Here is a 26,836-nt window from a genome sequence, read left to right as displayed (position 1 = left end):
CACGAGTAGTGCTGCGCTTTGTGAATGATCCTGTAGTCTTCTGGGACCTGTCACATGTCCAAAAAGACTACAGGGAGGGAGGGTAGGAGGACACCTTCCGTTTCTGATGATTGCCTAGGCGATCGGACCAGAAGTGGGAGCGGGTACCTGTCAAATCCGGGTAACCACTCCCCCCCCCCCCCCGCTCCCCAAAGGTGCCAATCCTTAATGGGGAGCGGGGGAGCAGTCCTTAAAGCGGAACTTCCCCTTTTGGGTGGAGCTCCGCTTTAAAGACACTCTGAAAGGATGCAGCAGGTTAGTCCATTTTGCTGAAATGTCATTGCAGCAACTCAAAAATGATACTCAGTCTGTATGACCCACACATGCTTGTATGCATGCCTGACAACGTTGGGTCATGCTCCTAATGAGATGACGGATGGTGTCCTGGGGAATTTCCTCCCAGATCTGAACCAGGGCATCACTGAGCTCCTGGACAGTCTGAGGTGCAGCCTGGCGGCGTCAGATGGACCGAAACATTATATCCCAGAGGTGTTCTATTGGATTTAGGTCAGGCGAGCGTGGGGGCCATTCATTGGTATCAATTCCTTCATTCTCCAGGAACTGCCTGCATACTCTCGCCACGAGGCCGGGCACTGCCATTCACAGGACCCACTGCACCAGCGTAGGGTCTGATAATGGGTCCACGGATTTCATCCCAATACCTAATGGCAGTCTGGGTGCCATTATCTAGCCTGTAGAGGTCTGTGAGTCCCTGCATGGATATGCCTCCCCAGACAATCACTGACCCACCACCAAAATGGTCATGCTAAATGATGTTACAGGCAGCATAACGTTCTCCACGGCTTCTCCAGACCCTTTCACATCTCTCACATGTGCTCAGGGTGAACCTGCCCTTTCACATCTCACATGTGCTCAGGGTGTTCAATGGCAAATGCCAATCGAGCTCTGTGGTGCCAGGCAGTGAGCACAGCGCCCACTAGAGGACATCGGGCCCTCAGGCCACCCACATGAAGTCTGTTTCTGATTGTTTGGTCAGAGACATTCACACCAGTGGCCTGCTGGAGATCATTTTGTAGGGCTCTGGCAGTGCTCATCCTGTTTCTCCTTGCACAAAGCAGCAGATACCGGTCCTGCTGATAGGCTAAGGACCTTCTACGGCCCTGTCCAGCTCTCCTAGAGTAACTGCCTGTCTCCTGGAATCTCCTCCATGCTCTTGAGACTGTGCTGGGAGACACAGCAAACCTTCTGGCAATGGCACGTATTGATGTGCCATCCTGGAGGAGTTGGACTGCCTGCAACCTCTGTAGGGTGCAGGTATCACCTCATGCTACTAGTAGTGACAATGACCCTAGCCAAAAAGCAAAACTAGTGAAAAACAGTCAGAAAAAGATGAGTAGGGAAAAAATGTCACTGGCCTCCACCTGTAAAATCATTCCTGTTTTGGGGGTCGTCTCATTGTTACCCATCTAGTGCACCTTTTAATTTCATTAACATCAAAGCAGCTGAAACTGATTAACAACACCCTCTGCTACATAACTGACCAGATCAATATCCAAGGAAATTAATTGACTTGATGCTATACTCTGATTAAAAAGAGTGTTCCTTTAATTTGTCTGCACAGTGTACAATCCAAGTGTGCTCAGGTAGCCCTTTTTGCTAATGACACTACAAAAATGTACAGCCAAGTTCAGACAAGCCATGTTCAACTAAGAGAACATATTAAAAAGGGACAGAGTTGCCAGATGCTCCTGGCTCTCCTTACCTTTGGAGGATGATGTGCCGACAACAGAAATCTAACAAAGTTTTGCAAACATTAGAGGTTGAATGGTGGGTGAAATTGTCTGGGAGAGGTTGATTTGTAGGCATCTGCTGTTATCAGATATGAGATCATCCATTCTGGTAGAAACTAAACTGGTAATGTGTGTTATCCCTCGCTACCACCAAAGAAACTACCTCCCTTAGATAATATTAACAACACAACATATGGCTGGAAACAAAAAAGACAGTGCTCCCACAATCCTCAATGAATTAAAAATAAAAATAAGTTTTGCGCTGCCAAACTTAATTTTATTTTTCATTTTGGTAGAAAGTGGCCAGTATAGGTCATCTCCGGTCTATAGCCAATTACAGCTTTACAGCCCCTTGCACACGCGTTTACAGACTTGCGTGATGTTGAGTATAGGCGAGTAAAGGTGTGCAAGTGTATAGATGAGTATACTTGAGTAAAATTCTTCATTGCCAGTATTGTGGCCCCTTGCACACAGGTGTCACAAGTTCCTGAGTAAAACATCAGTAAATGATGATGCTCGTGTGCAAGGGGACTAAATTACTGGGCTCAAATAAAAAATTTACCATGTTTGTTTTACTGCTCTGTACTCAACGCTGTATTACTGATCTTTACCCAGCTGTGTGCAATGTCCCATAGACAACAATGCATCTCATTTCAGATTAGTAAAACACTCAGCATTTTTTACTCCTTTGTGCAACAGGCCTTATGAAGTCACAGCATCGATGCTATGTATGACAGAGCAATGGATCTGATAATTGTACCTGATGTAAGATAAGGTCCTCCAGAGGGAACAACTCTTCACAGAACTCACATGGCAACTGGGTGCTCTCAGCTGAAGAGACAAATGATACAATGTAAACACGTACCACCATGTATGCAATATATAGACATAAGCTTTATTAATCCATTCACTTTCCATTTCACTGCTAAGATACAACTCCAGGGAAAAAAAAATTCAACAGCTGACATCTGCCTTCTCATAGCATGCCTTACATGTGTTGTGAGCAAAGCATTGCCACGATGCTGTAATTCTTAAATAAAAAATGTATTTCACAATGTGCTTAAACTGATAACACAAACTATTCTAATTTTTAGTATCTTCATTGAACATATCCATGAAACATTCACAGTGATGGTGGAAAAAGTAAGTGAACCCTTGACGTTAGTAGCTGGTCACAATTTATTTGACAGCAATGACCTGAAGCAAGTGCTTTCAGTAGAACTGGATCAGACCTTCACAACATCCAGGAAAAATGTTTTCACCATTCCGCTTTACAAAACTGCTTCAGCTCAGACATATTTGTAGGATGTCTGAGAATTCTTCCCAAGTATTTTAACTTTTGTTTCATCAATCCACAAAAAATGTTCCCAATATCAGTGTGGTTTACCAAGGTCCTCTTTGGCAAACTTAAGGTGCACAGCAATAGTTTTTTTTTTTTTTTTTTTTTTGTTTTTTTTTTGAGAGCAGCAGCTTTCTTCGTGATGTCTGGTCATTGATACCCTGCCAGTTCGAAGAATTCAATATGGTAGACTCATGAACAGGGATGTTTGGCAGTTCCAGAAATGTCTTCAAGCCTTTAGCTGTAACTCGTGGGTTGTTCTTTACCTCACTGAGTCTGTGTTGTGCCTTGGGAGGCGGGTGACTGGGCATCCACTTCTAGAAAGAAGAGCCTCAGTACTAAACTGTCTCCATTTATAGACAATTGGTCTAAATGTTGACTGATGGGTGCCTAAAATACAATAAGATTGCTTTATATCCCTTTCCAGCCTTATGTAGGTCAACTACTCTTGATTGCAGGTCTTCAGAGAGCTAATTTTTAATGGTGGCAATCAGTGATTTATAGTTAGACGCTTGACACCATCTGAACCAAATAAGTTTATCTTGGTGTCATCAGATCACAGGACATGGTTCCAGTAATCCATGTCCTTAGTCTGCTTGTCTTCAAACGGTTTGTGGGCTTTCTTGTGCATCATCTTTAGAAGAGGCTTCCTTGTGGGATGACAGCCATGCAGACCAATTTGATGCAGTGTGTGGCGTATAGTCTGAGCACTGACAGGCTGACCCCCCACCCCTTCAATCTCTGCAGCAATGCTGGCAACACTCATACGTCTCCCAAAGACAACCTCTGGATATGACGCTGAGCACGCGCAGTCAACTCCTTTGGTCAACCATGGTGAAGCCTGTTCTGAGTGGAACCTGTCCTGTTAAACCGCTGTATGGTCTTGGCCACCGTGCTGCAGCTCAGTTTCAAGGTCTTGGCAATCTTCTTATAGACTAGGCCATCTTTATGTACAGCAACAATTTTTTCAGATCCTCAGAGAGTTCTTTGCCATGAGGTGCCATGTTGAGCTTATAGCGACCAATATGACAGAGTAAAAGCGATAAGATGAGGGAAAATGGCTAATTGGGCCCAATTTGGACATTTTCACTTAGGGCGTACTTACTTTTGTTGCCAGTGGTTTAGACATTTATGGCTGTGTGCTGAGTTATTTTACAATTTACAATGTAAAGTAGTGAGCTATACATTCCCTACTTTACATTGTAGCAAAGTGTAATTTCTTCACTGTTGTCACATGAAAAGATAGAGTAAAATATTTACAAAAATTTAAGGGGAGTACTCACTTCTGTGAGATACTGTATATACACAGCGTTGCATGATGGCTCAATTGTCAGTTAAAGTAACACAGCACTGTACAGCAAAAAAATGGTCCAGTCATGAAGGGGGGTAAATCTTCCAGAACTGTAGTGGATATCCAATTTAAAAACAAGAGTACTTCAGGTCAAGACACACACACTATACTGTATGATGAACTGTAGCAGACAGTAGTAAACATTTCCCATCTGAAAGTACAATGATGATTCCTGTTACACTGAGACACTCTCACTGTTGCATGTAGGGACTGTTTTACCTTCTAAAGAATTTTTAGTTCTGAGCAGCCTGTTTTCAGATCCTGGAAGACAGCACAGCCGCATCCTTAACCACCATTACAGTAGCAGAAGACAGAAGTGAAGGGGACAGAGAAAATAAAAAATGGATAGGAGGTTCTAACTCATCACTACTCTATTTAAAACTAAAGAAAGTTTTGTTCGGAATTAGGTTTTAAGGACTTTAATACAATATTTGACATTTGGATTAATATGAGAATATTTTTCTGCCAAAATGCATTTCAAGGTAACAGAATGCAGAAATACTTACAGGAAGGAGTGGGTACATTCAGTTGGGCTGAATCGTCATTGTTGATATTTTTCTTCTCGTTGGATGCCGTCCTCTTCACGTTTTCTGTAGAGTATATATTACTCCAGAATTCAGGATCCCTTCTAGAGAAGGAACTCTCAGGCTGAGATCTCAGACCTGTATTGTCAGTCATAGGCTGGAAGTGATCAGGAAAGTGCGGGATACCGAGTGAGTCTTCTCCCAACGCTCTAAGCACTTCCTCATTCTCTACCCACTGGTGAGCTGGGATGTCAAATCCATCTGCCAATGTACTCTCTTAGTCAAAGAAAGAATTGTTGTGAAATGTTATGCAGATTATCCCTTCAGTCAATTAACATGTACAATAAAGCAGTTGAAGTGACAAGAATTACTGAAAAAGTAAAATATCTAAAGCTCAATTGTGCAATATTCATTAAATATACTGAATATGAGTACTTTATTATTTTTTTCATGAAATAATAACATTTATCATCTAATAAACACTTTAGCAGCCCAAATTTCACAACTTTCCATGTTAAATGCCACTTCTAACGTTCCACTTTGGAAATTCACTGAGCCCCTTAAATGTTGCACAGCTTGAAAACTTGGGATACGGTCTACTACACAGACAGAAAATCTCACGTACCCCTTTCTACCTCTTTTGCCAATTCTGAATAACCCCTTCTTTCCATTAGGTGTGAAATAACTAAGGGTGTTTGTGTTGTGGTCATCTCCACATGATGCGCCCCGCTTGAAATCTTTCCATTACACACAACTTTGACATTTGATAATGACTATATTGCACTTCCACTTTTCAAAAAACTAATTTCGAACACGTATCCCAACATTCCCTGGACTCATCTCTGCCCTCTACGCCACTTTGAAGATGTTGTAAATCTCTATCATCTATCCCCTATGTGGCCAATTGGGAACAAAACCTTGCGACTTCAATGAGGATTGGAGCAAAGCCTAGTCAACAGTAGTGAAATGTTCCTCTAACACGGCTACCCTTTAATCAACATACAAAGTCCATTTCAGGTGGTATTAGGTCTCTGTCCAAATAGCTCATGAGAACCCCGCTTGCAGCGACAGATGCATCAGGGGCTGTGGCCAACGAAGCAGCACCCTTCATATTTGGAGGTCCTACGGATGATTTGATTCTAGTCTAGGGTCTTTGGCCTCCTGCACACGGTATTCTATCTAACCACCAGCAAAGATGCCAAATTGGTCCTGCTGTATTGTCCATTGTGTTTATCTCATAAAAATTAAAAAAACTTGCGACCCATTTATTCTTGGATGCCAAAAACAAATTATAGCCAAAGCTTGGAAGAACCCCTTCATATCCTTTCAGAAGTTAAAAGATGAAAACATGGGAACCATGGATCATCATGCTTTACCATCTTTACATCTGGCCAGTTTTGTCCACCTGTAGCATGTCATCTGACCTGTCTCCAAGTCTGTGGGGACTCACTTTTCTACCTCCCCCCTTGTATATTTCCTACTTCTATTTTCTCCTGACTCTCTGTACTTTTTCCATGTCTTCTCCTGGTACACATACAGTCAGGTCCATAAATATTGGGACATCGACGCAATTCTAACATTTTTGGCTCTATACACCACCACAATGGATTTGAAATGAAACGAACAAGACGTGCTTTAATCAGGTGAACGGTATAGGAATTACAACAGTTTGCATATGTGTCTCCCACTTGTTAAGGGACCAAAAGTAATGGGACAGAATAATAATCATAAAACAAACTTTCACTTTTTAATACTTGGTTGCAAATCCTTTGCAGTCAATTACAGCCTGAAGTCTGGAATGCATAGACATCACCAGACGCTGGGTTTCATCCCTGGTGATGCTCTGCCAGGCCTCTACTGCAACTGTCTTCAGTTCCTGCTTGTTCTTGGGGAATTTTCCCTTCAGTTTTGTCTTCAGCAAGTGAAATGCATGCTCAAATCGGATTCAGGTCAGGTGATTGACTTGGACATTGCATAACATTCCACTTCTTTCCCTTAAAAATCTCTTTGGCTGCTTTTGCAGTATGCTTTGGGTCATTGTCCATCTGCACTGTGAAGCGGCGTCCAATGAGTTCTGAAGCATTTGGCTGAATATGAGCAGATAATATTGCCGAAACACTTCAGAATTCATCCTGCTGCTTTTGTCAGCAGTCACATCATCAATAAATACAAGAGAACCAGTTCCATTGGCAGCCATACATGCCCACGCCATGACACTACCACCACCATGCTTCACTGATGAGGTGGTATGCTTAGGATCATGAGCAGTTCCTTTCCTTCTCCATACTCTTCTCTTCCCATCACTCTGGTACAAGTTGATCTGGGTCTCATCTGTCCATAGGATGTTATTCCAGAACTGTGAAGGCTTTTTTAGATGTCGTTTGGCAAACTCTAATCTGGCCTTCCTGTTTTTGAGGCTCACCAATGGTTTACATCTTGTGGTGAACCCTCTGTATTCACTCTGATGAAGTCTTCTCTTGATTGTTGACTTTGACACACATACACCTACCTCCTGGAGAGTGTTCTTGATCTGGCCAACTGTTGTGAAGGGTGTTTTCTTCACCAGGGAAAGAATTCTTCGGTCATCCACCACAGTTGTTTTCCGTGGTCTTACGGGTCTTCTTTTGGTGTTGCTGAGCTCACCGGTGCGTTCCTTCTTTTTAAGAATGTTCCAAACAGTTGTTTTGGCCACGCCTAATGTTTTTGCTATCTCTCTGATGGGTTTGTTTTGTTTTTTCAGCCTAATGATGGCTTGCTTCACTGATAGTGACAGCTCTATGGATCTCATCTTGAGAGTTGACAGCAACAGACTCCAAATGCAAATAGCACACTTGAAATGAACTCTGGACCTTTTATCTGCTCATTGTAATTGGGATAATGAGGGAATAACACACACCTGGCCATGGAACAGCTGAGAAGCCAATTGTCCCATTACTTTTGGTCCCTTACCAAATGGGAGGCACATATGCAAACTGTTGTAATTCCTACACCGTTCACCTGATTTGGATGTAAATACCCTCAAATTAAAGCTGACAGTCTGCAGTTAAAGCACATCTTGTTCATTTCATTTCAAATACATTGTGGTGGTGTATAGAGCCAAAAATGTTAGAATTGTGTCGATGTCCCAATATTTATGGACCTGACTGTATACCCCTGAGATGTTTTGTAGTTGTAATTTGAAAGTTATCTGATGGGTCACACAGCTCCTGGGCTGTCTGTTGAATTATCTATGTTTTAATGTTTGTTTGATTTTCCATGCAATTGACCTTGTCCCAATGCGTGGGCGAACCCGATGCCAGGTTACCGCCTTCAAAATCTCAATAAAAATATTACACAACAAATACCCCAAAAACACACCACAGGATATCTGAACTACCATGGAGTTAGTTATGTGGAGACCTCAGCTCTGATGAGTGGCTAGAATGTGTATTTAAAAGCTATCAGGATCCTTCTAGAGCAGACTTGAGCAAATTGCGGCCCCAAGGCCACATACAGCCCCTTTTGCTGTCTCAACTGTCAGCATGTCTCTCTGAGCCTGTTATCTTCCTCACGGAGGAAGTGGACAGGCTCTGGGAGATACACAGACAAATGTCCATGTGGAGAGCAGCAAGAACTGTAAGGAGAGAGTCTGAGGAGCTGATCGGTACAGTGGGAAGACTTCGTTTTGGTGGGAGAGCGATCCCTAGAAGACGTTCCAACACTCTGCTACTTGGTCAATTCTTCCTGTGTTAGTGCCTGCACTCTGCAAACCCCAGGAGCCGTGGAAAACATTTATGGACAACAGAACATAAGTAATTATCCAATTAAGACTGCCATCAACAGAACCATGCTTTCATTTCCCTGCTCGTTTGCCATGAGCACTATAATGAAGAATGACAGAGCTGAGGCAATAGATATGCACACAATCAAAATCAAAATTGAAGGTTCACATAACTTATATTTAATGAGAAGCCAATGGGTAAAAGAAATTCACCTCTGTTCTGTTCTCTCCTCTTGTTTCGCTCTGCTTCCTCATTTGATGTCTTAAAGGATCGTGTTAAAACAGAATTCCCATAAAATCTTTTGGGCACATGTTTAGGAATTTGAGAAAACATATCATTTGTGAATGTGTTCCTAGATTGTACGCTGTCAAACCATGCGCCTTCATAGTCAGAATCTTTATAGCTCTGTGCTCTGGCTGGCTTTTTTGGTTCTGTTGCTTTGCCGCACACAGCAGGATGGTCCTTTAAGTCTTTGGTCATGACACTAGATCCACATTTCTCACATCGCTCTGTCCGAGCTCCACAATACTCTTCATGCTCTCCAAGCTTATTACAAGCCAGTTCTAGCTCACAATACTGGCATTGTACCAGGCGGAGGGGACAAGAAGAGCGCTGCAAAGAGAAATCACAGAGTAAAATCACAGAATAGTTTTAATAAAATTTACCTCATTTATCAAATAATTTTTAAGAACTGCCATCTCTTTTGCCTCATAATCAATAAAAACCAGATAGGATGTAAGTGGAAAATGACAATGGAATAACAGAAAATTAAATCTGATTGGCTCCTCTAGGGTAAGGATTCCTTTTTAAGACACTGAATAAACATAGCTCTAACTATAATCATACTGTTTTTCTGTCATCTTAATGGTTTAAATTGTATTCCCTTTGAAAGCTGGGCTGATTTATCAAAACTGAAGCAAATGCCTTTTTTCATTCACTGATAAAATAACTAACTAATGTGCAACAACTCTATTTATGGACCAATTTTCTTTGTTCTAGTTTAGATACATCACCTACTTAGGGAGCCCTTTAACCAAACTCCTGCTAACATGTTATCTACTCTAGGAAGTTTAAGTTTATATCGTCAATATTAAGAGTGCCATTACACCGGATCAAATCAATTATGATTCCAGGTTTCCAATTTCTAGCTAAATCAGGGCAACTTCTTCAAGGTACCAACCAGAACAGCTTACCGTATTTTTCGCCGTATAAGACGCACCTGACCATAAGACGCACCTAGGTTTTAGAGGCAGAAAACAGGAAAAAAAAAATTCTGAACTAATGGACTGCAGACACAGTACAGGAGATGACCAGAGACTGCGGACAGCACAGGGATGACCAGAGACTGCGGACAGCACAGGGATGACCAGAGACTGCGGACAGCACAGGGATGACCAGAGACTGCGGACAGCACAGGGATGACCAGAGACTGCGGACAGCACAGGGATGACCAGAGACTGCGGACAGCACAGGGATGACCAGAGACTGCGGACAGCACAGGGATGACCAGAGACTGCGGACAGCACAGGGATGACCAGAGACTGCGGACAGCACAGGGATGACCAGAGACTGCGGACAGCACAGGGATGACCAGAGACTGCGGGCAGCACAGGGATGACCAGAGACTGCGGGCAGCACAGGGATGACCAGAGACTGCGGACAGTACAGATGACTGCTGACCTTTGGGGAGGTGGGGAGCGGGTACCTGAATTTGACAGGTACCCGCTCTTACTTCCGCAGAGTTTTTGTTTGATCTTACCTGTTCCTCAATCCAGCCGCGCGCTGTCTTCCCGGTTTCTGTAATGGCGCTCGGCATGACAGCCGGGTGCCCAGTGCGCATGAGCGAGAAGCACTTGCGCTTTGTGATTGGTCCGGCGGCTTCTGGGATCTGTCATGTGTCCCAGGTACCGCCTTACCATTCACAAAAAGCACCGCTTCTTGCGCATGCGCACTTGGCACCCGGCTGTCATGCCCAGTGCCCACACTACAGAAGCCGGGAAGACAGCACGCCGCTGGATAGAGGAACAGGTAAGGTCCCGCTGCAGAGCTGAGCGGCCGGCCCGGTATTCTGACACGGCCGCGGTGGAAATACCGGACCGGCCGCTCCATATTCGCTCCATAAGACGCACTGACATTTCCCCCCCAGTTTTGGGGAAGAAAAAGTGTGTCTTATACGGCGAAAAATACGGTACATGGAGGCTCTACTTTATCTAAATCCTCAGAATCTGGACTATTTATAGAAACCAAATACGAACAGAAAGGTAAGCAGATACAGTATATAATACTCATAAGGTCTCCATCATAGGCATGACATTTTCAAAGACTGGAAGACAAATATTTAATAAGCAATATCTTTTTAGAAATTTGAAAGGTTGGATTCATGCCATCACTGTGTAATAAAGCAGCCGGTTCGTTTAACCACTTGCCTAAAGGGTATTTATACCCCCTTCCTGCCCAGGTCAATTTTCAGCTTTCAGTGCTGTCGCACTTTGAAAGACAATTGCGCGGTTATGCAATGCTGTACCCATAAGAAATTTTTATAATTTTTTTTCACACAAATAGAGCTTTCTTTTGGTGGCATTTACTCGCCGCTGGGCGTTCTATTTTTTGTGCTGGAAACAAAAAAAAGCAAAAAATTAAAAAAAGGTTTTTCTTTGTTTCTATTATAAAATTTTGCAATTGAGTAATTTTTCTCCTTCACTGATGTGTGTTGATGAGGCTGTACTGATAGGCGGCACTAATGAGCTGGCACTGCCTGGCGGCACTGCTGGGCACAGGTGGGTGGCACTGCTGGGCACCGATCATCAGTGCACTGGTCATCAGTGCCCTGATGATTGGTGCCGACCCCTCCTCTGAAAACTGCCGGTTCTCTGCAGTACTTTCCTCACGCCCTCACAGCGTGAGGAAATTGCAGTCGATAACCGGTAATTGCATTTCCCAGTGATCAGTGTGTCATTGGACACGGCTGAACACGTGGTAAAAGGCCGCTGTGATTGGCCTTTTACCATACCACGTGATCAGCTGTATCCATAGGACACAGCGATCACGGAGACCGCTGGGGCACGCAGGAGAGCACGTTCTGGGAGGACATCATAGGACGCCACCCACAACTGGCCGGCCGCAGTGAAGCCGTCATTCATCTATCTGCGGTTGGCAAGTGGTCTACCTAAGGTGACAAAAAAAAGGGCACATATTTTTTGTAATGTAACAATGAATTCACGTGCATTTTGTTAAGGCAGCTCATTCATTTGAATTGCCTTCCTAACACACTAAAAGGTGCATGCACTAATTTTATAATGCAGCATATGGTAGTGTGCTACTATGCAGTGATATGCTGCACTGTAGGCGAGCAGGGAAGCCATTAAGAATAAATGGCACTGCAGTACACCTTACCAGAATGCATAATTGTGGATCCAGCCAAATGTTATTGTGGAAAAAACAAGGACTTCGATTTCTATGGTGGTGAAGGAGAGGCCTTCAGTGTGACATTACCTTGAGGTTAAAGTGTATGCAAGTCCAAAATCTAATTTTTCAGTATGTCAGTTATCATGCCTCACTGTATGCAGTTTTATGAGCAAACAATGTTTTGTGAATCTATTGCGGAGTTACTGGTCTTGAAATCATGCCAGTAACAGCACTTCCTGATATAGGCTGACAAGGCTAAGCCACTGCCTGATAATTAGCAGAAGTGTTGTCAGCCTGCCAGTCTGACAACACTGATGCCAACTGCAAAGTAACAGCTTTGCATTGTCAGCCAGACACAGTAAAGCTGGTCATACACTAGTAGATATTCATATGAACAATCGGACAAAAATTCTCAGTACACTCAATGTCTTGACAAACGTGGTTCCAAAGTTCCTAAAAATGTTGTTTGCTTTTAACATTTGAGTTTGGAATGATGGACTTTCCTGAAAGAACACCATGTTTGCTGTTAAAAAATGTTTCCATCCTGCTCTTTGAATTTTCTCTGTGGTTGTAAACAAACATTAAAATTAAAACCATTAATGATAGGGAAATGAAACAAAATAAAAAAAAATAACAAAGTTCTATTAGTGAACGGCCAGTTTCATTGTTTCTGGCAGGTAACTAGACTTTGCAACACCAACAACAAATGAACCATATTAAAAGTAGATTACGAGTTTACACACACTTTAGGACTTCATTCACATGGGTGCACTTAAGGTGTTACTAAACCCAGGACCCTGCATTCACTATATCCGGTCTTCCACAGTACATAGAACATGGAAATGCAATTATTTAAGTAAATATAAACTGCTAGATACCTTTTCTCATCAGCAGTATATAGCAGTCTTGGGACTCCTATCAGTGTCCTGCCGAACACTGGTTAAAGCTTGTAAGAGGAGTTTTCATTCTTCTCTGACTGTCCTATGAGGCTGCATGACCCCTGACCCACGGTTTGGACTGTGTAGATCACATACCACCCCCCCCCCCAGAAAACAAAACAAACAAAACCTCTCTACCATTATGTACCAAACTGAGCATGTGAAGAGTGCCTCCAAAAACTCTGTACTATCAGAAGATGGATTGGGAGCAGTAGAAGAAGGGGAGGATCAGAGAAGACAGGATCAAACATCCTTTTTACACAATGCGGATTAACTCCTTAGGTTCCACAGTGAGTATAACAAGCATGCTTTACTGCATATACAGACTGATTTTACTGTTGTGGGTTTAGCAACACTTTAGGCATACACCCGTGTGAGGGCCCTGTTTTGCCTGCATGGGATATTCAGGTGTCCTGTGCATTCATGTGTAAGCAGTTCCATTCATGTCATCTGGGACACAGCCGCTGCTCCCAATTTTACAGCCGAGTAGATACAGATGTGTTGCCAAACGCACACTCAGAGATTGGATTCATAGGATTTTCCCCTGTCTAGCGCATTAGACTTCCTGTTTTTACTTTTAGTTTGGCACTTTCTGTTTCACTGCTGAATTTCTGGGACTTTCCACTGGCTATAAATTGCAACATTTACTAACTGATAAGCCAAGAAACCAAAGCTAAAACAGATAGCTTATATCAATTCCACTTATTTGTTTTACACCACAATGCAGTATAGCATATCAGTAACAATTTTATCTACTGAGATAGTATTTTGCAGGTATCCAATTGTGCCATTTTGTTTCTTAAAAAAAAAATAAAACTATAAAATATAACCTCCATCACCAACATTAATCAAACACAAAATATTACTAATAATAATTAATTTTTTATAACCATTTTACCGCAAAAGAGGATAAAAATGCAAATGATAGACTGTGGGCTGCACATGGCAACTTGTCTCATTTGGTTTAAAAGCGAAGTTAACATTCTGCACCAAGTTATATGTAACACCCATATTTGGGGTTTAACATGTACAGTGGGGATCAAAAGTTTGGGCACCCCAGCTAAAAATTTGTATTATTGTGCATAAAGAAGCCAAGGAAAGATGGAAAAATCTCCAAAAGGCATCAAATTACAGATTAGACATTTTTATAATATGTCAACAAAAGTTAGATTTTATTTCCATCATTTACACTTTCAAAATAACAGAAAACAAAAAAATGGCGCCTGCAAAAGTTTGGGCACCCTGCAGAGTTAATATCTTGTACTGCCCCCTTTGGCAAGTATCACAGCTTGTAAACGCTTTTTGTAGCCAGCCAAGAGTCTTTCAATTCTTGTTTGAGGTATCTTTGCCCATTCTTACTTACAAAAGTCTTCCAGTTCTTTGAGATTTCTGGGCTGTCTGTCACGCACTGCTCTTTTAAGGTCTATCCATAGATATTCAATTATGTTGAGGTCAGGAGATTGTGAAGGCCATGGCAAAACCTTCAGTTTACGCCTCTTGATGTAATCCCCCGTGGATTTCGAGGTGTGTTTAGGATCATTATCCATTTGTAGAAGCCATCCTCTCTTTAACTTCAGCTTTTTCACAGATGGCATCAAGTTACCATCCAAAATTTGCTGAAATTTTATTGAATCCATTTTTCCTTCTGCTTGTGAGATGTTCCCTGTGCCACTGGCTGCAACACAACCCCAAAGCATGATTGATCCAACCCCATGCTTAACAGTTGCACAGAGGTTCTTTTCATTAAATTCTGTGCCCCTTCTTCTCCAAACGTACCTTTGCTCATTCCGGCCAAAAAGTTCAATTTTAACCCCATCGGTCCACAGAACTTGTTTCCAAAATGCATCAGGCTTGTCTATATGTTCATTTGCAAAGTTCAAACGATGATTTTTGTGGTGAGGACGTAGAAGAGGTTTTCTTCTGATGACTCTTCCATGAAGATCATATTTGTAGAAGTATCTCTTTGTAGTGGAATAGTGTACCACAACTCCAGTGTCTGCCAGATCTTTTGGAGGGATCGTGCAGTCAAACGTGGGTTTTGAATGGTTTTTCTCACAATCCTGCGAGCTGTTCTGTCTGATATTTTTCTTGGTCTTCCAGATCTTGCTTTAACTTCCACTGTTCCTGATGACTGCCATTTCTTAATTACATTCCGAACAGAGGATATTGACATCTGAAAACGCTTTGCTATCTTCTTATAGCCTTCTCCAGCTTTGTGAGCGTCAACTATTTTCAGTTTCAGTTTTCTAGACAACTGCTTAGAAGAACCCATGGTGCTGATTGTTGGGGCAAGGTCAAATGAGTCTGGGCATTTAAAACCTTTGAGATTGACATCACCTGGTCTTCCCAGACGATGATTGAGAACAATCCATGACACTGGCAGGTCTCAGCTTGGCAAAGGGGGCAGTGCATGCTATAAATTCTGCAGGGTGCCCAAACTTTTGCAGACGCCATTTTTTTGTTTTCTGTTATTTTGAAAGTGTAAACGATGGAAATAAAATCTAACTTTTGTTGACATATTATAAGATTGTCTAATCTGTAATTTGATGCCTTTTGGAGATTTTTCCATCTTTCCTTGGCTTCTTTATGCACATTAATACACATTTTTAGCTGGGGTGCCCAAACTTTCGATCCCCACTGTAAACACTGTGACAGCATGTGAGGGTTCCTCTCCCCCACAACCACGGTCACATTTAAAATCGTCACATCTGTGCGGGGATCTGCACACCCAGCCTCATCATTGATTCACAGGGATCTGTGAATGAGTGAACTACAAGTCCGCTCTGTCACCACGGCAGGAGGACTTTTAGCTCTCAATTGGCTACGTGTGCGGTAATGAGCGCACTAATAGTCCACTGAATCTTTCTCCGGCTGACAGCCCAAATAGAGGTACAGGCAGAAAGCTGAAGAAATGTCTGCAGGATCCTGATGTTGTACATGCAATGCACTGATAGCAGGTGCAATGCCTTGCAAGCTTCTGTAAAATAAATAAATGCTTTTTTTCCCTGTATAAATATGTGCTTTTCTCTATAAAGCGAACCTAGCCTTTAATATATCTCCTGCTCCCCTAAGAAGGAAAAAACGATGCGGACCTGGTTGCACAGAAGCTTTCTATCATTACCCCCAGTCCCCATACATGTTTAGCAGGAAAATCTCCATCCCCTCTTATTAGATTGTACAGGAGCTCACAATGAGAGCGTGTGTGCGCGCAACAATAAATATACTGTGACAGGAGGTCAGGAAGAAATAGGGGATGTGTTCAGGATGGGAGATATATTTGCCCCAGGTTCCTGCTCTATACAGACTGTTTCTCCTGTTGTGCTGTGTAGTGAGCCTGTGTGGCTCACTGATGAGTTAATGAGCTCAGGTGTAGTGAGTTCTGGGCTCTATAAAACTCCCAGGCTGCATAGAGAGAATGCTCCAACCTGGAACCAGTTGGCTGTGCAGGGCAGACTGGGGAGCAACCAAACCATCCTGTGGTTAGAAATAATCTGTGTGATCTTGGACTGTGTGAACACCCTGTGTCTGCGCAGTGGTAGGCTGTATTCAGACAGCTAGATAAGAAACCTGTGTTTGTAGTTAGTAGCCCAGTGTGGCCAGGCTTTATTTTCTGTTTTTATATTTATGCTCCGTGTGTTCACCAGACTTTGTAAAAAAAGCACAACCTTATTCACCAAGTACCTTCTGTCGTGCTGAGCCTCTTTCATGGTGTTCTGACCCATCCAGGGGGTCAAGCACAACCCGCTACTGAGCTAATCCCTCACAATACACACACAAAACTCCAGTATACATACAGCCATTTGTAGATGCTATAACTTGCACGTAAATTAATTTGCACGCATTGGGATTTTTTTTTTTTTTAGCAAAGACATGTAACAGAATACATTTTGGCTTAAATTTGATGAAATTTGTTTTAAATTTTGTTTTACTGAACATGTTTAATAGCAAAAAGTAAAAAATATAGTTTTTTTCCCCAAAAATGGTCGATCTTTTCTTCTTTATAGCACAAAAAATAAACAATGCAGAGGCGATCAAATACCACCAAAAGAAAGCTCCATTTGTGGGGAAAATAAAGACGTAAATTTAATTTGGGTGCAGCATTGCATGACCGTACAACTGTCAGTTAATGTAACGCAGCACCGTATCGCAAAAAATGGCCTGGAATGGGGGTAAATCATCAGGAGGCCAAGTGGGACATGTTCCCTCGATAGATATAAAGAAACTCTTCAACAAAAACACAGAGTGAAACAAAAACCCCTTATAGCTAGGGGAATGTCACAACTCCTGTCAGCTTTTTGTTGTTGTCGGTTTCCGTTGCAGATTTTCCCTCACCCTTTATCTGGCAAAACATTGCTCCCAGAAAGAAAGGGAAAGTTTATCTATAGTCTGTCTACAGATTAACTTTAAACCTTTAGCTAACGCCCATATTGTGTATCTGACTTTTCAGCATGTGCACTTCATACTCTGGGTGTTTAACAGTACAGTGTGTGTGCAGCTCTTCTCCAATGACCCCACACCATTTGTGCGTCACTGCCCCTACATTAGCGCGCACCATTTGTGCGTCACTGCCCCTACATTAGCCCGCACCATTTGTGCGTCACTGCCCCTACATTAGCCCGCACCATTTGTGCGTCACTGCCCCTACATTAGCCCGCACCATTTGTGCGGCACTGCCCCAACATTAGCCCGCACCATTTGTACGGCACTGCCCCAACATTAGCCCACACCATTTGTGCGGCACTGCCCCAACATTAGCCCACACCATTTGTGCGGCACTGCCCCCACATTAGCCCACACCATTTGTGCGGCACTGCCCCCACATTAGCCCACACCATTTGTGCGGCACTGCCCCCACATTAGCCCACACCATTTGTGCGGCACTGCCCCTACATTAGCCCACACCATTTGTGCGGCACTGCCCCTACATTAGCCCACACCATTTGTGCGGCACTGCCCTTACATTAGCCCACACCATTTGTGCGGCACTGCCCTAACATTAGCCCACACCATTTGTGCGTCACTGCCCCTACATTAGCCCACACCATTTGTGCGTCACTGCCCCTACATTAGCCCACACCATTTGTGCGGCACTGCCCTAACATTAGCCCACACCATTTGTGTGGAATGCCCCACATTACCTCACACCATTCATACAACATTGCCCCACCATGCCTCACACCACTTGTGCGGCACTGCCCCCACATTACCTCACACCACTTGTGCGGCACTGCCCCCACATTACCTCACACCATTCATACAACATTGCATTACTATGCCTCACAGTATTTCTGCGGCACTGCCCCATTACCTCACAGCTCTTTGCAGCACTGCTGACAGTTTCTTCACAGCAGTGCTTCACTTTTTTTTAAACAAAAAAAAAAACAAAAAAAAAAAATTACATTATGCTATGTGAGGAGGGAAATACACAAATTACTGTATAAAAGTAGTACTGACCTCATGCTCCTCCAACAAATTTTTCTCCATGGTCATTTTACATTTACAAGTCACCTGCAAAAATCCCAAATAATAACGATGAGACTCATTTTTATGTTTTGTTTTATGTACAATAATGATAAAATTTACACTACAAAGATAGACCGCCAAATATTTTTTCTTTAACCTCTTCCCAACGAGTGTACTCATACACTATATTGCCAAAAGTACTGGGCCGCCTGCTTTTACATGCACATGAACTTTAATGGCATCCCAGTCTTAGTCCATAGGGTTCGATATTGAGTTGGCCCACCCTTTGCAGCTAAAACAGCTTCAACTCTTCTGGGAAGGCTGTCCACAAGGTTTAGGAGTGTGTCTATGGGAATGTTTGACCATTCTTCCAGAAGCGCATTTGTGAGGTCAGGCACTGATGTTGGATGAGAAGGCCTGGCTCACAGTCTCTGCTCTAATTCATCCCAAAGGTGTACTGTCGGGTTAAGGTCAGGACTCTGTGCAGACCAGTCAAGTTCCAACACCCCAAACTCGCTTATCCATGTGTTTATGGTCCTTGCTTTGTGCACTGGTGCACAGTCATGCTGGAACAGGAAGGGGCCATCCCCAAACTGTTCCCACAAAGTTGGGAGCATGAAATTGTCCAAAGTGTCTTAGTATGCCGACACCTTAAGAGTCCCCCTCACTGAAACTAAGGGGCCAAGCCAAACCCCTGAAAAACAACCCCACACCATAATCCCCCTCCACCAAACATTACATTTAGCAAAATGCAGTCAAGCAAGTACCGTTCTCCTGGCAACTGCAAAACTCAGACACATCCATCGGATTGTCAGACAGAGAAGCTTGATTTATCACTCCAGAGAACACGTCTCCACTGCTCTAGAGTCCAGTGGCGGCATGCTTTACACCGCTGCATCAATGCTCTTCATTGCACTTGGTGATGTAAGGCTTGGATGCAGCTGCTCGGCCATGGAAACCCATTCCATGAAGCTCTCTACGCACTGTTGTGCTAATCTGAAGGTCACACGTAGTTTGGAGGTCTTTAGCTACTGACAAGGCAGACAGTTGGCGACTTCTGTTTGCTTCAGCATGTGCTGACCCCGTTCTGTCATTTTATGTGGCCTACCACTTGGTGGCTGAGTTGCTGTTCCCAGTTGCTTCCACTTTGTTATAATACCACTAACAGTTGACCGTGAAATATTTAGTAGCAAGGAAATTTCATGGATGGACTCATTGCACAGGTGGCAACCTATCACGGTACCACACTCGAATTCACTGAGCTCCTGAGAGTGACCCATTCTTTCACAAATGTTTGTAGAAGCAGTCTGCATGCCTAGGTACTTGATTTTATACACCTGTGGCCATGAAGGCGATTGGAACACCTGGATCCAAAGATTTGGAGGGTTGCCTCAATACTTTTGACAATATAGTGTATGTGATATTGCTGCTATTGTCAGGAGCTGGGTACATTTACTTAGTGTTGTTCTTGTGATGTAGGTTATGGTAATAGCAAGAAATATACAGCTATATTTTTTTTTAAATACTTTTTATCATTTTGGGCCAGTTTTACTTATAATAAAGGGCCGAGCCATGCTTGACAGCCCACAGGTGTGCCACTATAGGAAGTGGCTTCTTATAGTAGCACACAGAGAAGAGGAGGAGCCAGAAGCACCAGCGGGGAACCCAGAAGAGGAGATTGGGGTCACTCTGCGCAATATTGTACAGAACAACTAAATATAATATGTTTGTCATTTAAAAAAAATAGACTTTACCATCAATTTAACTTGGATGGAGCCTAGGGCTCAGGACTCTAGTGAGCCAATGGAGAAGCAACAGAAGGCAAGTATGCGTGGTAGAGGGTAGCCTTTCACTTTACATTGAACAGGCAAAGTACAGGTTCAATATAACCAATTGCTGTAATCTCTTTTAAAGAGCAGGTGATACACACCATGGATTAAGTGCACCATAGCTTTACTACTGAATCTTGATTGCCAACAATAAGATTTGACTTCTAATGACTGAAATGTTTAATAATGAATCAAATAATTGGCTTGTTATACCTTTGCATTACTTCCACCACTTTCTTAATCATTATATGTGTGCAAGTCAGGTGTAGCACACACATGGTCATCAAAACAAAAAAAACAAAAAATTATTCTATAATTAAATACTGCCTATTAGGCAAATAAAAAAAAAAAAAAAAAAAAGAGTATACAAGACTAACTGAAGTCAAAACTTTTTATTTTAGATTTAGACAGAAAGTGAAATGGTTAGAAGTTAGTTTATTGTGGTCTCTCTATTCTCTTCAATTTTTTGCACGTAATAGAAAGTGAGAAGATCCTTGAAAAAAAAAGCCTACCAACAACTGTCAAGACAACAAGATCTCCTCCCTTTTGCACACTAGCATTATAAGCCTGAGCAAACCATAACATTTTAGATTTGCCCTCACTTTCTGTTCAAGTGACAGTGTTAACCATGACAAACAGGAAAGTAGGTTTCCCCTGTGAAGCCACAGACTGCATTTACAACCTAGTAGAGGAAAAAAATGCTGCCTCAATAATCAGAACTAGAAGAATGTGGGCTGGCATTCTACTTTTAAGAGGATGCAACTATTTGGTCATTACCGGGACATGTTCCATGGCTATGTGCTCCTCCATGTCGCTGCTAGGAACTGGCTCTTTGCATATCTTGCATATGCGGATATTGCGTTGACAGTGAATCTCATGGATAGTGAAATTGATTACAGGGATGTCGTGTTTACTAGAGAGAAGACAAACCATAGTAATTAATAAAAGTTGTCATTAAACAGTAACAATGTAATGTTAAAACACTAATTTTCACACAAACATAATGGTAGGTAAAAAAATGTTTCTCCCCATCCACTCATACTTAGGTCAACCCTACGTCTCTCGCAAAGAACACCCTGACCGCAGGGCTCCTCTTAGCTCTACTTTTCTTACTAATGTGGTTTATATGCTCCTGATGAAGTCACATGACGTAGATGATGTCAAGACATAACCGAAAGTGTACGTACCGCCATCTTGGATAGGGGATCCAATGCAGTTTCATTCACAAAATTACTATACAAAGAGATATTGATCCTGTAGTGTCCCAGAAGCACACAAATAAATGTGAGTGGGAGATTTTAAGAGTTTTAATAAAGTTTACAATGATTTGATTTACTTCACCATCTGGAGTATTTTTTTCCATTTTCTGTGGTGCGTTTTGGAGTTTGGAGGAGCAGGAGGAGTTGGATATATATACCAGCAAACCTGCCTGGGTTAAAGGGAATGGCGCGCTTTTGACTCGGCGGTTCGGGTCAACATCCAAGTGGTGCGTTTTGGAGTTTGGAGCTGCAGGAGGAGTTGGAGTTTGATACATCAGTATATCCGCCCGGGTTAAAGGGAAAGGCGAGGTTTGACCTGACGGTTCGGGTCAAACCACAAGGTGAGCACATAAGTGTGTCGGGGGTGGATCTAACACTGGGGGGGGGGGGGGTCACACGATATCACTGGATGAATATATACAGAGAAGAAATTGCACATTAGCACTTGGAGCACTGAGTCTTAAAGGGACGGTTCACCAAGATTTGTATTGGGACACTATTATTAGATAAAACGCACAGTGGATAGAATTCAGATAACGCATGGTGTTATGAGGAATAAGAGGAAGCGTGCGTTATTGTGTTGTATTTAAAGCAATACATTTTGAGCACAGAATATGCACTTATATGGTATTTCTTTGTCACAGAGCAAGATTAATGCATATTTAATATTTATTTTATATTATTACGCTGCATTTTTTGCACTGGTGCCTCAGAATAGTCAGTGTTGACATATTGGGCTTGGGAAGGAGTCCATGAGTGCTGTGTAAGCTCTAAAAAGTCCATTTGGAGCTTACACAGGGCTTTCTTTCTCCAGTTTTGGTAGTTGCACAAATGCTGCTAGGGAGGACAGGAATCTAGAGTTAACCTTTACTTTGTCCTGTATTTGCAAAAAGGAAAAGTTTGATATAACATGTTTATTTGTAAAAGCTACCTTTGACAACGGTCTATAGCATTATTATTTCAGAAGCCATCAGCCAGGGAGGTGGAGGACAATAAATGATACATGCTCATGTGGCTACCACTTTTATACTAGTTTCTATCATTCCTGTAAACAGAGACCAGCTACTCCACAACTATAGATCTCTCAAGCCTGGTCACCACCAGTAACAATGTGCTGTAAACAAAACAATAAAAGTGCTTACCAGTTTCCACACAGACGCGTCTCCTGTTCAGTGCTGGAAGCCATGATCAGTCTGTAAACAGAACAGAAGAAGAGTTGCTATCACTTTCACTTTCTAAAGGCAGAGAAATGTTATGAGTCAATTCTGGGAAACCTATTGCTGTTAAACAAGTACTGTACACAAGGCACATACTTCTGAAAATCGAAAAGGCATTTCTATTTATTTAGCACTGACGTCTTTTGAAACATGGTATGCATTAAAGACCTGCCGTAGTTTAAAGGAAAAACATTACAAAAGCAGTGAAAAAAAAAAAAAAAAAAGAAGAATGCGAAAGATATACAAAGAAAGATTATACCAAAAAACTTCATTTTCCTTGAATATAATATACACAGCTTGCAATAAACTTGACAATTTTTTGTTAGCAATGCACCCAACTCAAACATCTTCATGCAAGGTGTTATAACCCATTACAACCAGTCAATTAGAATATTTACAGAAATCACAAAATTGTGTTTGATTAAAACAACTTGCTGGATAACAACAAAACCTTATCTCAAATGTGAAGCATGATGGGGAGAGTATACTTGCATGGGTTGATTTTATGCATGGACAGTTTGCAAATAATGAGAGGTCAATAAATTCTGTTTTGGATAATTCCACAGCAAAATGTCAGGGGACCTGTGAATGTACATCAGAATTATACATGCTAAAAAAAGATCAGCAGGAAGTAGAGGTTTTTGGCAGAAGATACATTTAAATTGTTTGTAAAGGCTCAAGGTTTTTTACCTTCATGCATTCCATGCATAAAGGTAAAAAAACCTGTGTGCAGCAGCACTTCCAGCCCCCTCAATACACACCTGAGCCTCATCACGATCCAGCAATGTGCACTACAGCCTCCGCTGTCCCGGGTCTCTGCCTCCTCATTGGCTGAGACAGCAATTGGCATTGGTTCCCGCTGCTGTCAATCACAGCCAGTCAGCCAATTAGGAGAGGGGGGGCAAGCCGTGGCTCTGTGTGTTAATGGACACACGGAGCAGCGGGTGCCCCCATAGGAAGCTGCTTGCTATGGGGCACTCAACAGGAGGGAAGGGCCAGGAGAGCCAGCGGGGGACCTGAGAAGAAGAGGATCCGGGCTGCTCTGTGCGAAAACCACTGCACACAGTAGGCAAGTATAGCATGTTTGTTATTTAAAAAGAAAAGAATTGCTGTAAAGTCTCAAAAAAAAAAAAAAAAAAAATCCTTTCCTCCTCCTGGTGACTGTTTTCAGTGTACACTGCACAGCACATGTACCTGTACAGTCCAGCTCAGTTTTCAGTCTGCTAAGAATAGAGCTAGATGCTGAAAACAATGTAACGCCTGCACACATGCACAGAAGTTACATCATGACTAGCTGAAAAGGATCACCAGGGGACCAGGAAGAATCAGCAGGGGATGCAGCTGTGACAGGATCTTCGACCCGTCATCGCTGGAGGACAGCATAGGAGATAAGGCAGGTGCCATAATCTGCTAGTCCAGTGTGCATATTGGCAGGTTATGGCTAAAGTTGCCTTTACACTAAGATTTTCAAACAAAAACTTGTACAAAAAGTTACACAAAACATCTCAGTACATTCGACGGTTTGGTTAATGTTCAAAATTTTGTTTGCTTTTAAAATTTTATTTTGGAATGAATGTCATTTTCCAAAGGGCAAATCACATACACTGTTTAAGAACGTTTTTCCATCCTGCTCCTTTGAGTTGTCCTGTCAGAGCTGATTCACACATGTACGGCCATGTGAGGTGCGGATTGAAGCTCAGGTTTCACAGCTAATGGATACAGCAGCTGTTCACAGGTTCATGTCAGGTTTACTTCAGGTTCAGGACAGGATTAGGTCAGGACTTTATCCTGTTCACACGTGCAGTTTAGAAACGTTTCCTATAAAAGTCAACAGCCTGTAATCCGCACCTGAACCGGACCGCACTGCTCAGAAATCGGGCAGGACTCTTTTTCAAACTGCACCGAACATATGTGAACAGGCACCATAGGAAGCAATGTTATTTCAATGTCAAGTGGATTGGATGTGGTTTGAACCGCATCCAATCCACATATATATGAGTCAGCACTCACTGTGGTTGAAAACAAGTAAGTTTATTTAACCCTACTAATGATTAGAAAATTTTCAAAAGAAATTCTACTAGTGTATATTCAGCTTTAGGCTTACCCCCAACCAATGAGTTTACTCCTGATTTAGGGCTCATGTACACGGGGTGTTTGGAAAACTCTTCTGACCGCTGGAAACTGACTGCTAGAAAACGTAGGTTAAAAAACATCAGTTTAGCTGTGTTTGCATACTGTGTTTATGTGCATTTGCATTTAGAAGCGTTTTTAATTGATAACCTCAGGAGACTTTCCCAAATGCCCAGAATGCATTGAAAAATTTTAACTAATTAACTATTTCAGACATTTTGAGAGAAATAGAGAGCAGTATGTGTTGAGATTACCTGTCTTTTCTGGTTGTATTCACTATGGATCCCATTATGAGCATAATGCAGCACGTTCTACCATTTTTTCCTTCACGCGAAACCTGGAACTGACTGCGCTGGTGTACCAGGTCCATTTGAATACATGGAAAATGCTTTGCATGCATTTTGATGCATAAAAAAGGCTCTGGACAGCATCTGGATGTTAACCTGTCAAAAAACACATCTAAACTCAAACGCTTGTAAACACTGTTAACTGCGTTTACACGCATTTACAAGCGTTTGAAACGCCGGTAAAATCTACTCCAGAACAGAATTTTGGTGCGTTCAAGAAAATGACTGTAAACTCAACTGCCTGTAAACTACTATGTGTACAAGGACACATAGGAAAACATGAAGGAAAGTTCAGGGGCTGCTGAAAAAAAAAAAACACTCAACAGCACCTGAACGTCAGTTTAGGAGCTGCAGTGTACATGTGCCCCTAAAGCGGAGTTCCACCTGACCTATCAAAAAATAAAAGTCAGCAGCTACAAAAACTGTAGCTGTTGACTTTTAAAAAATAGCCACTTAACTGTCCCCCGCAGCTCGTTTCACTGGCCGTCCTGTATGCAGGCATCTTCAGTGTGGGCACCCGGCTGTGACTGTGCATGCGTGAGCAGCGCTGCGCTTTGTGAATGGTCCTGTAGTCTTCTGGGACCTGTCACGTGTCCCAAAAAGACTACAGGGAGGGAGGACACCTTCCGTTTCCAATCGCAGTGGGAGCGGGTACCTGTCAAATTTGGGTACCCACTCCGCCCCCACTCCCCAAAGATGCCAATCCTTAATGAGGAGGGGGGGGAGCAGTCCTTAAAGCAGCATTTCCCCTTTGGGTGGAGCTCCACTTTAAACTCAAAATAAGACAGGTCAAGTCAAAGAGAAATTCCACATTTTAAAAAAGCCTAGTCCTGACTTCAATCCCAAGGGATGACAATTTCTCAGAACAGTAATTAGGTAAATTCATTAGTAATTCATTCAGAAAAGGTAAAACGGCAGTTAAGAGTCCTATTTTAGCTTAAAATGGAGATAAGGCATAAGGTATCTAATTATATTTAGTGCTAGAAGTTCCATTTATAAGCTTTTTGAAGCAAAAAAAAAAAAAAAAAGGTGAGGACCAACCCCACCGCTACAAATTTACCCACTTGAAGACCAGGCCTATGCTGACATTTTTGTGTTTACATGTAAAAATCAGTATTTTTTGCTAGAAAATTACCTAGAACCCCCAAACATTATATATCTTTTCAAGCAGCAGCCCTAGAGAATAAAATGGTGAGTGTTACTTTTTTTTTTTTTTAACTCACATGGTATTTGTACAGTGTTTTTTAAAATGCAAATTTTTTTGGAAAACATACATTTTAATGAATTTTAGTGCACACAAACAATATAATGCCAAGTTTTTTTGGTAATATATAAAAAGATGATATGAAGCGTAAATTGATACCAAACATGTCACACTAAAATTGTGCACGCCTGTGGAACAACATTAAACTACGTACATTTAATTATCCATGGGCAACACTTTAAAAGCCTTCACGGCTTACCAGTTTAGAGTTAAACAGGA

At 42.3% G+C, this 26,836-nt stretch overlaps 1 protein-coding gene across 3 annotated transcripts in view; it reads right to left on the bottom strand.

Annotated features, from left to right (window-relative positions):
• TRAFD1 (TRAF-type zinc finger domain containing 1) overlaps nt 1-26,836 on the bottom strand; it is a 53,761-nt gene that overhangs the window by 17,561 nt on the left and 9,364 nt on the right. For 2 of the 3 annotated variants that reach the window (XM_089676962.1, XM_089676969.1), the window contains exons 2-7: nt 22,802-22,852; nt 21,178-21,313; nt 18,563-18,616; nt 8,978-9,377; nt 4,987-5,280; nt 2,551-2,621 (exon numbers count right to left, since the gene is read on the bottom strand). In XM_089676962.1, coding sequence (XP_089533088.1) covers nt 2,551-2,621; nt 4,987-5,280; nt 8,978-9,377; nt 18,563-18,616; nt 21,178-21,313; nt 22,802-22,845 — 999 coding nt within the window. In that variant the 5' untranslated portion in view covers nt 22,846-22,852. Of the gene's footprint in view, nt 1-2,550; nt 2,622-4,986; nt 5,281-8,977; nt 9,378-18,562; nt 18,617-21,177; nt 21,314-22,801; nt 22,853-24,980; nt 25,047-26,836 lie in introns of those variants that run through there. The other variant, XM_089676979.1, reaches the window with a different exon arrangement.

This window comes from Staurois parvus, unplaced genomic scaffold (assembly GCF_062004578.1).
Source record: "Staurois parvus isolate SC_StPar_1 unplaced genomic scaffold, SC_StPar_1.0 ptg000014l, whole genome shotgun sequence".
Taxonomy (NCBI): domain Eukaryota; kingdom Metazoa; phylum Chordata; class Amphibia; order Anura; family Ranidae; genus Staurois; species Staurois parvus.
This window is presented reverse-complemented; position numbering and strand designations above follow the sequence as displayed.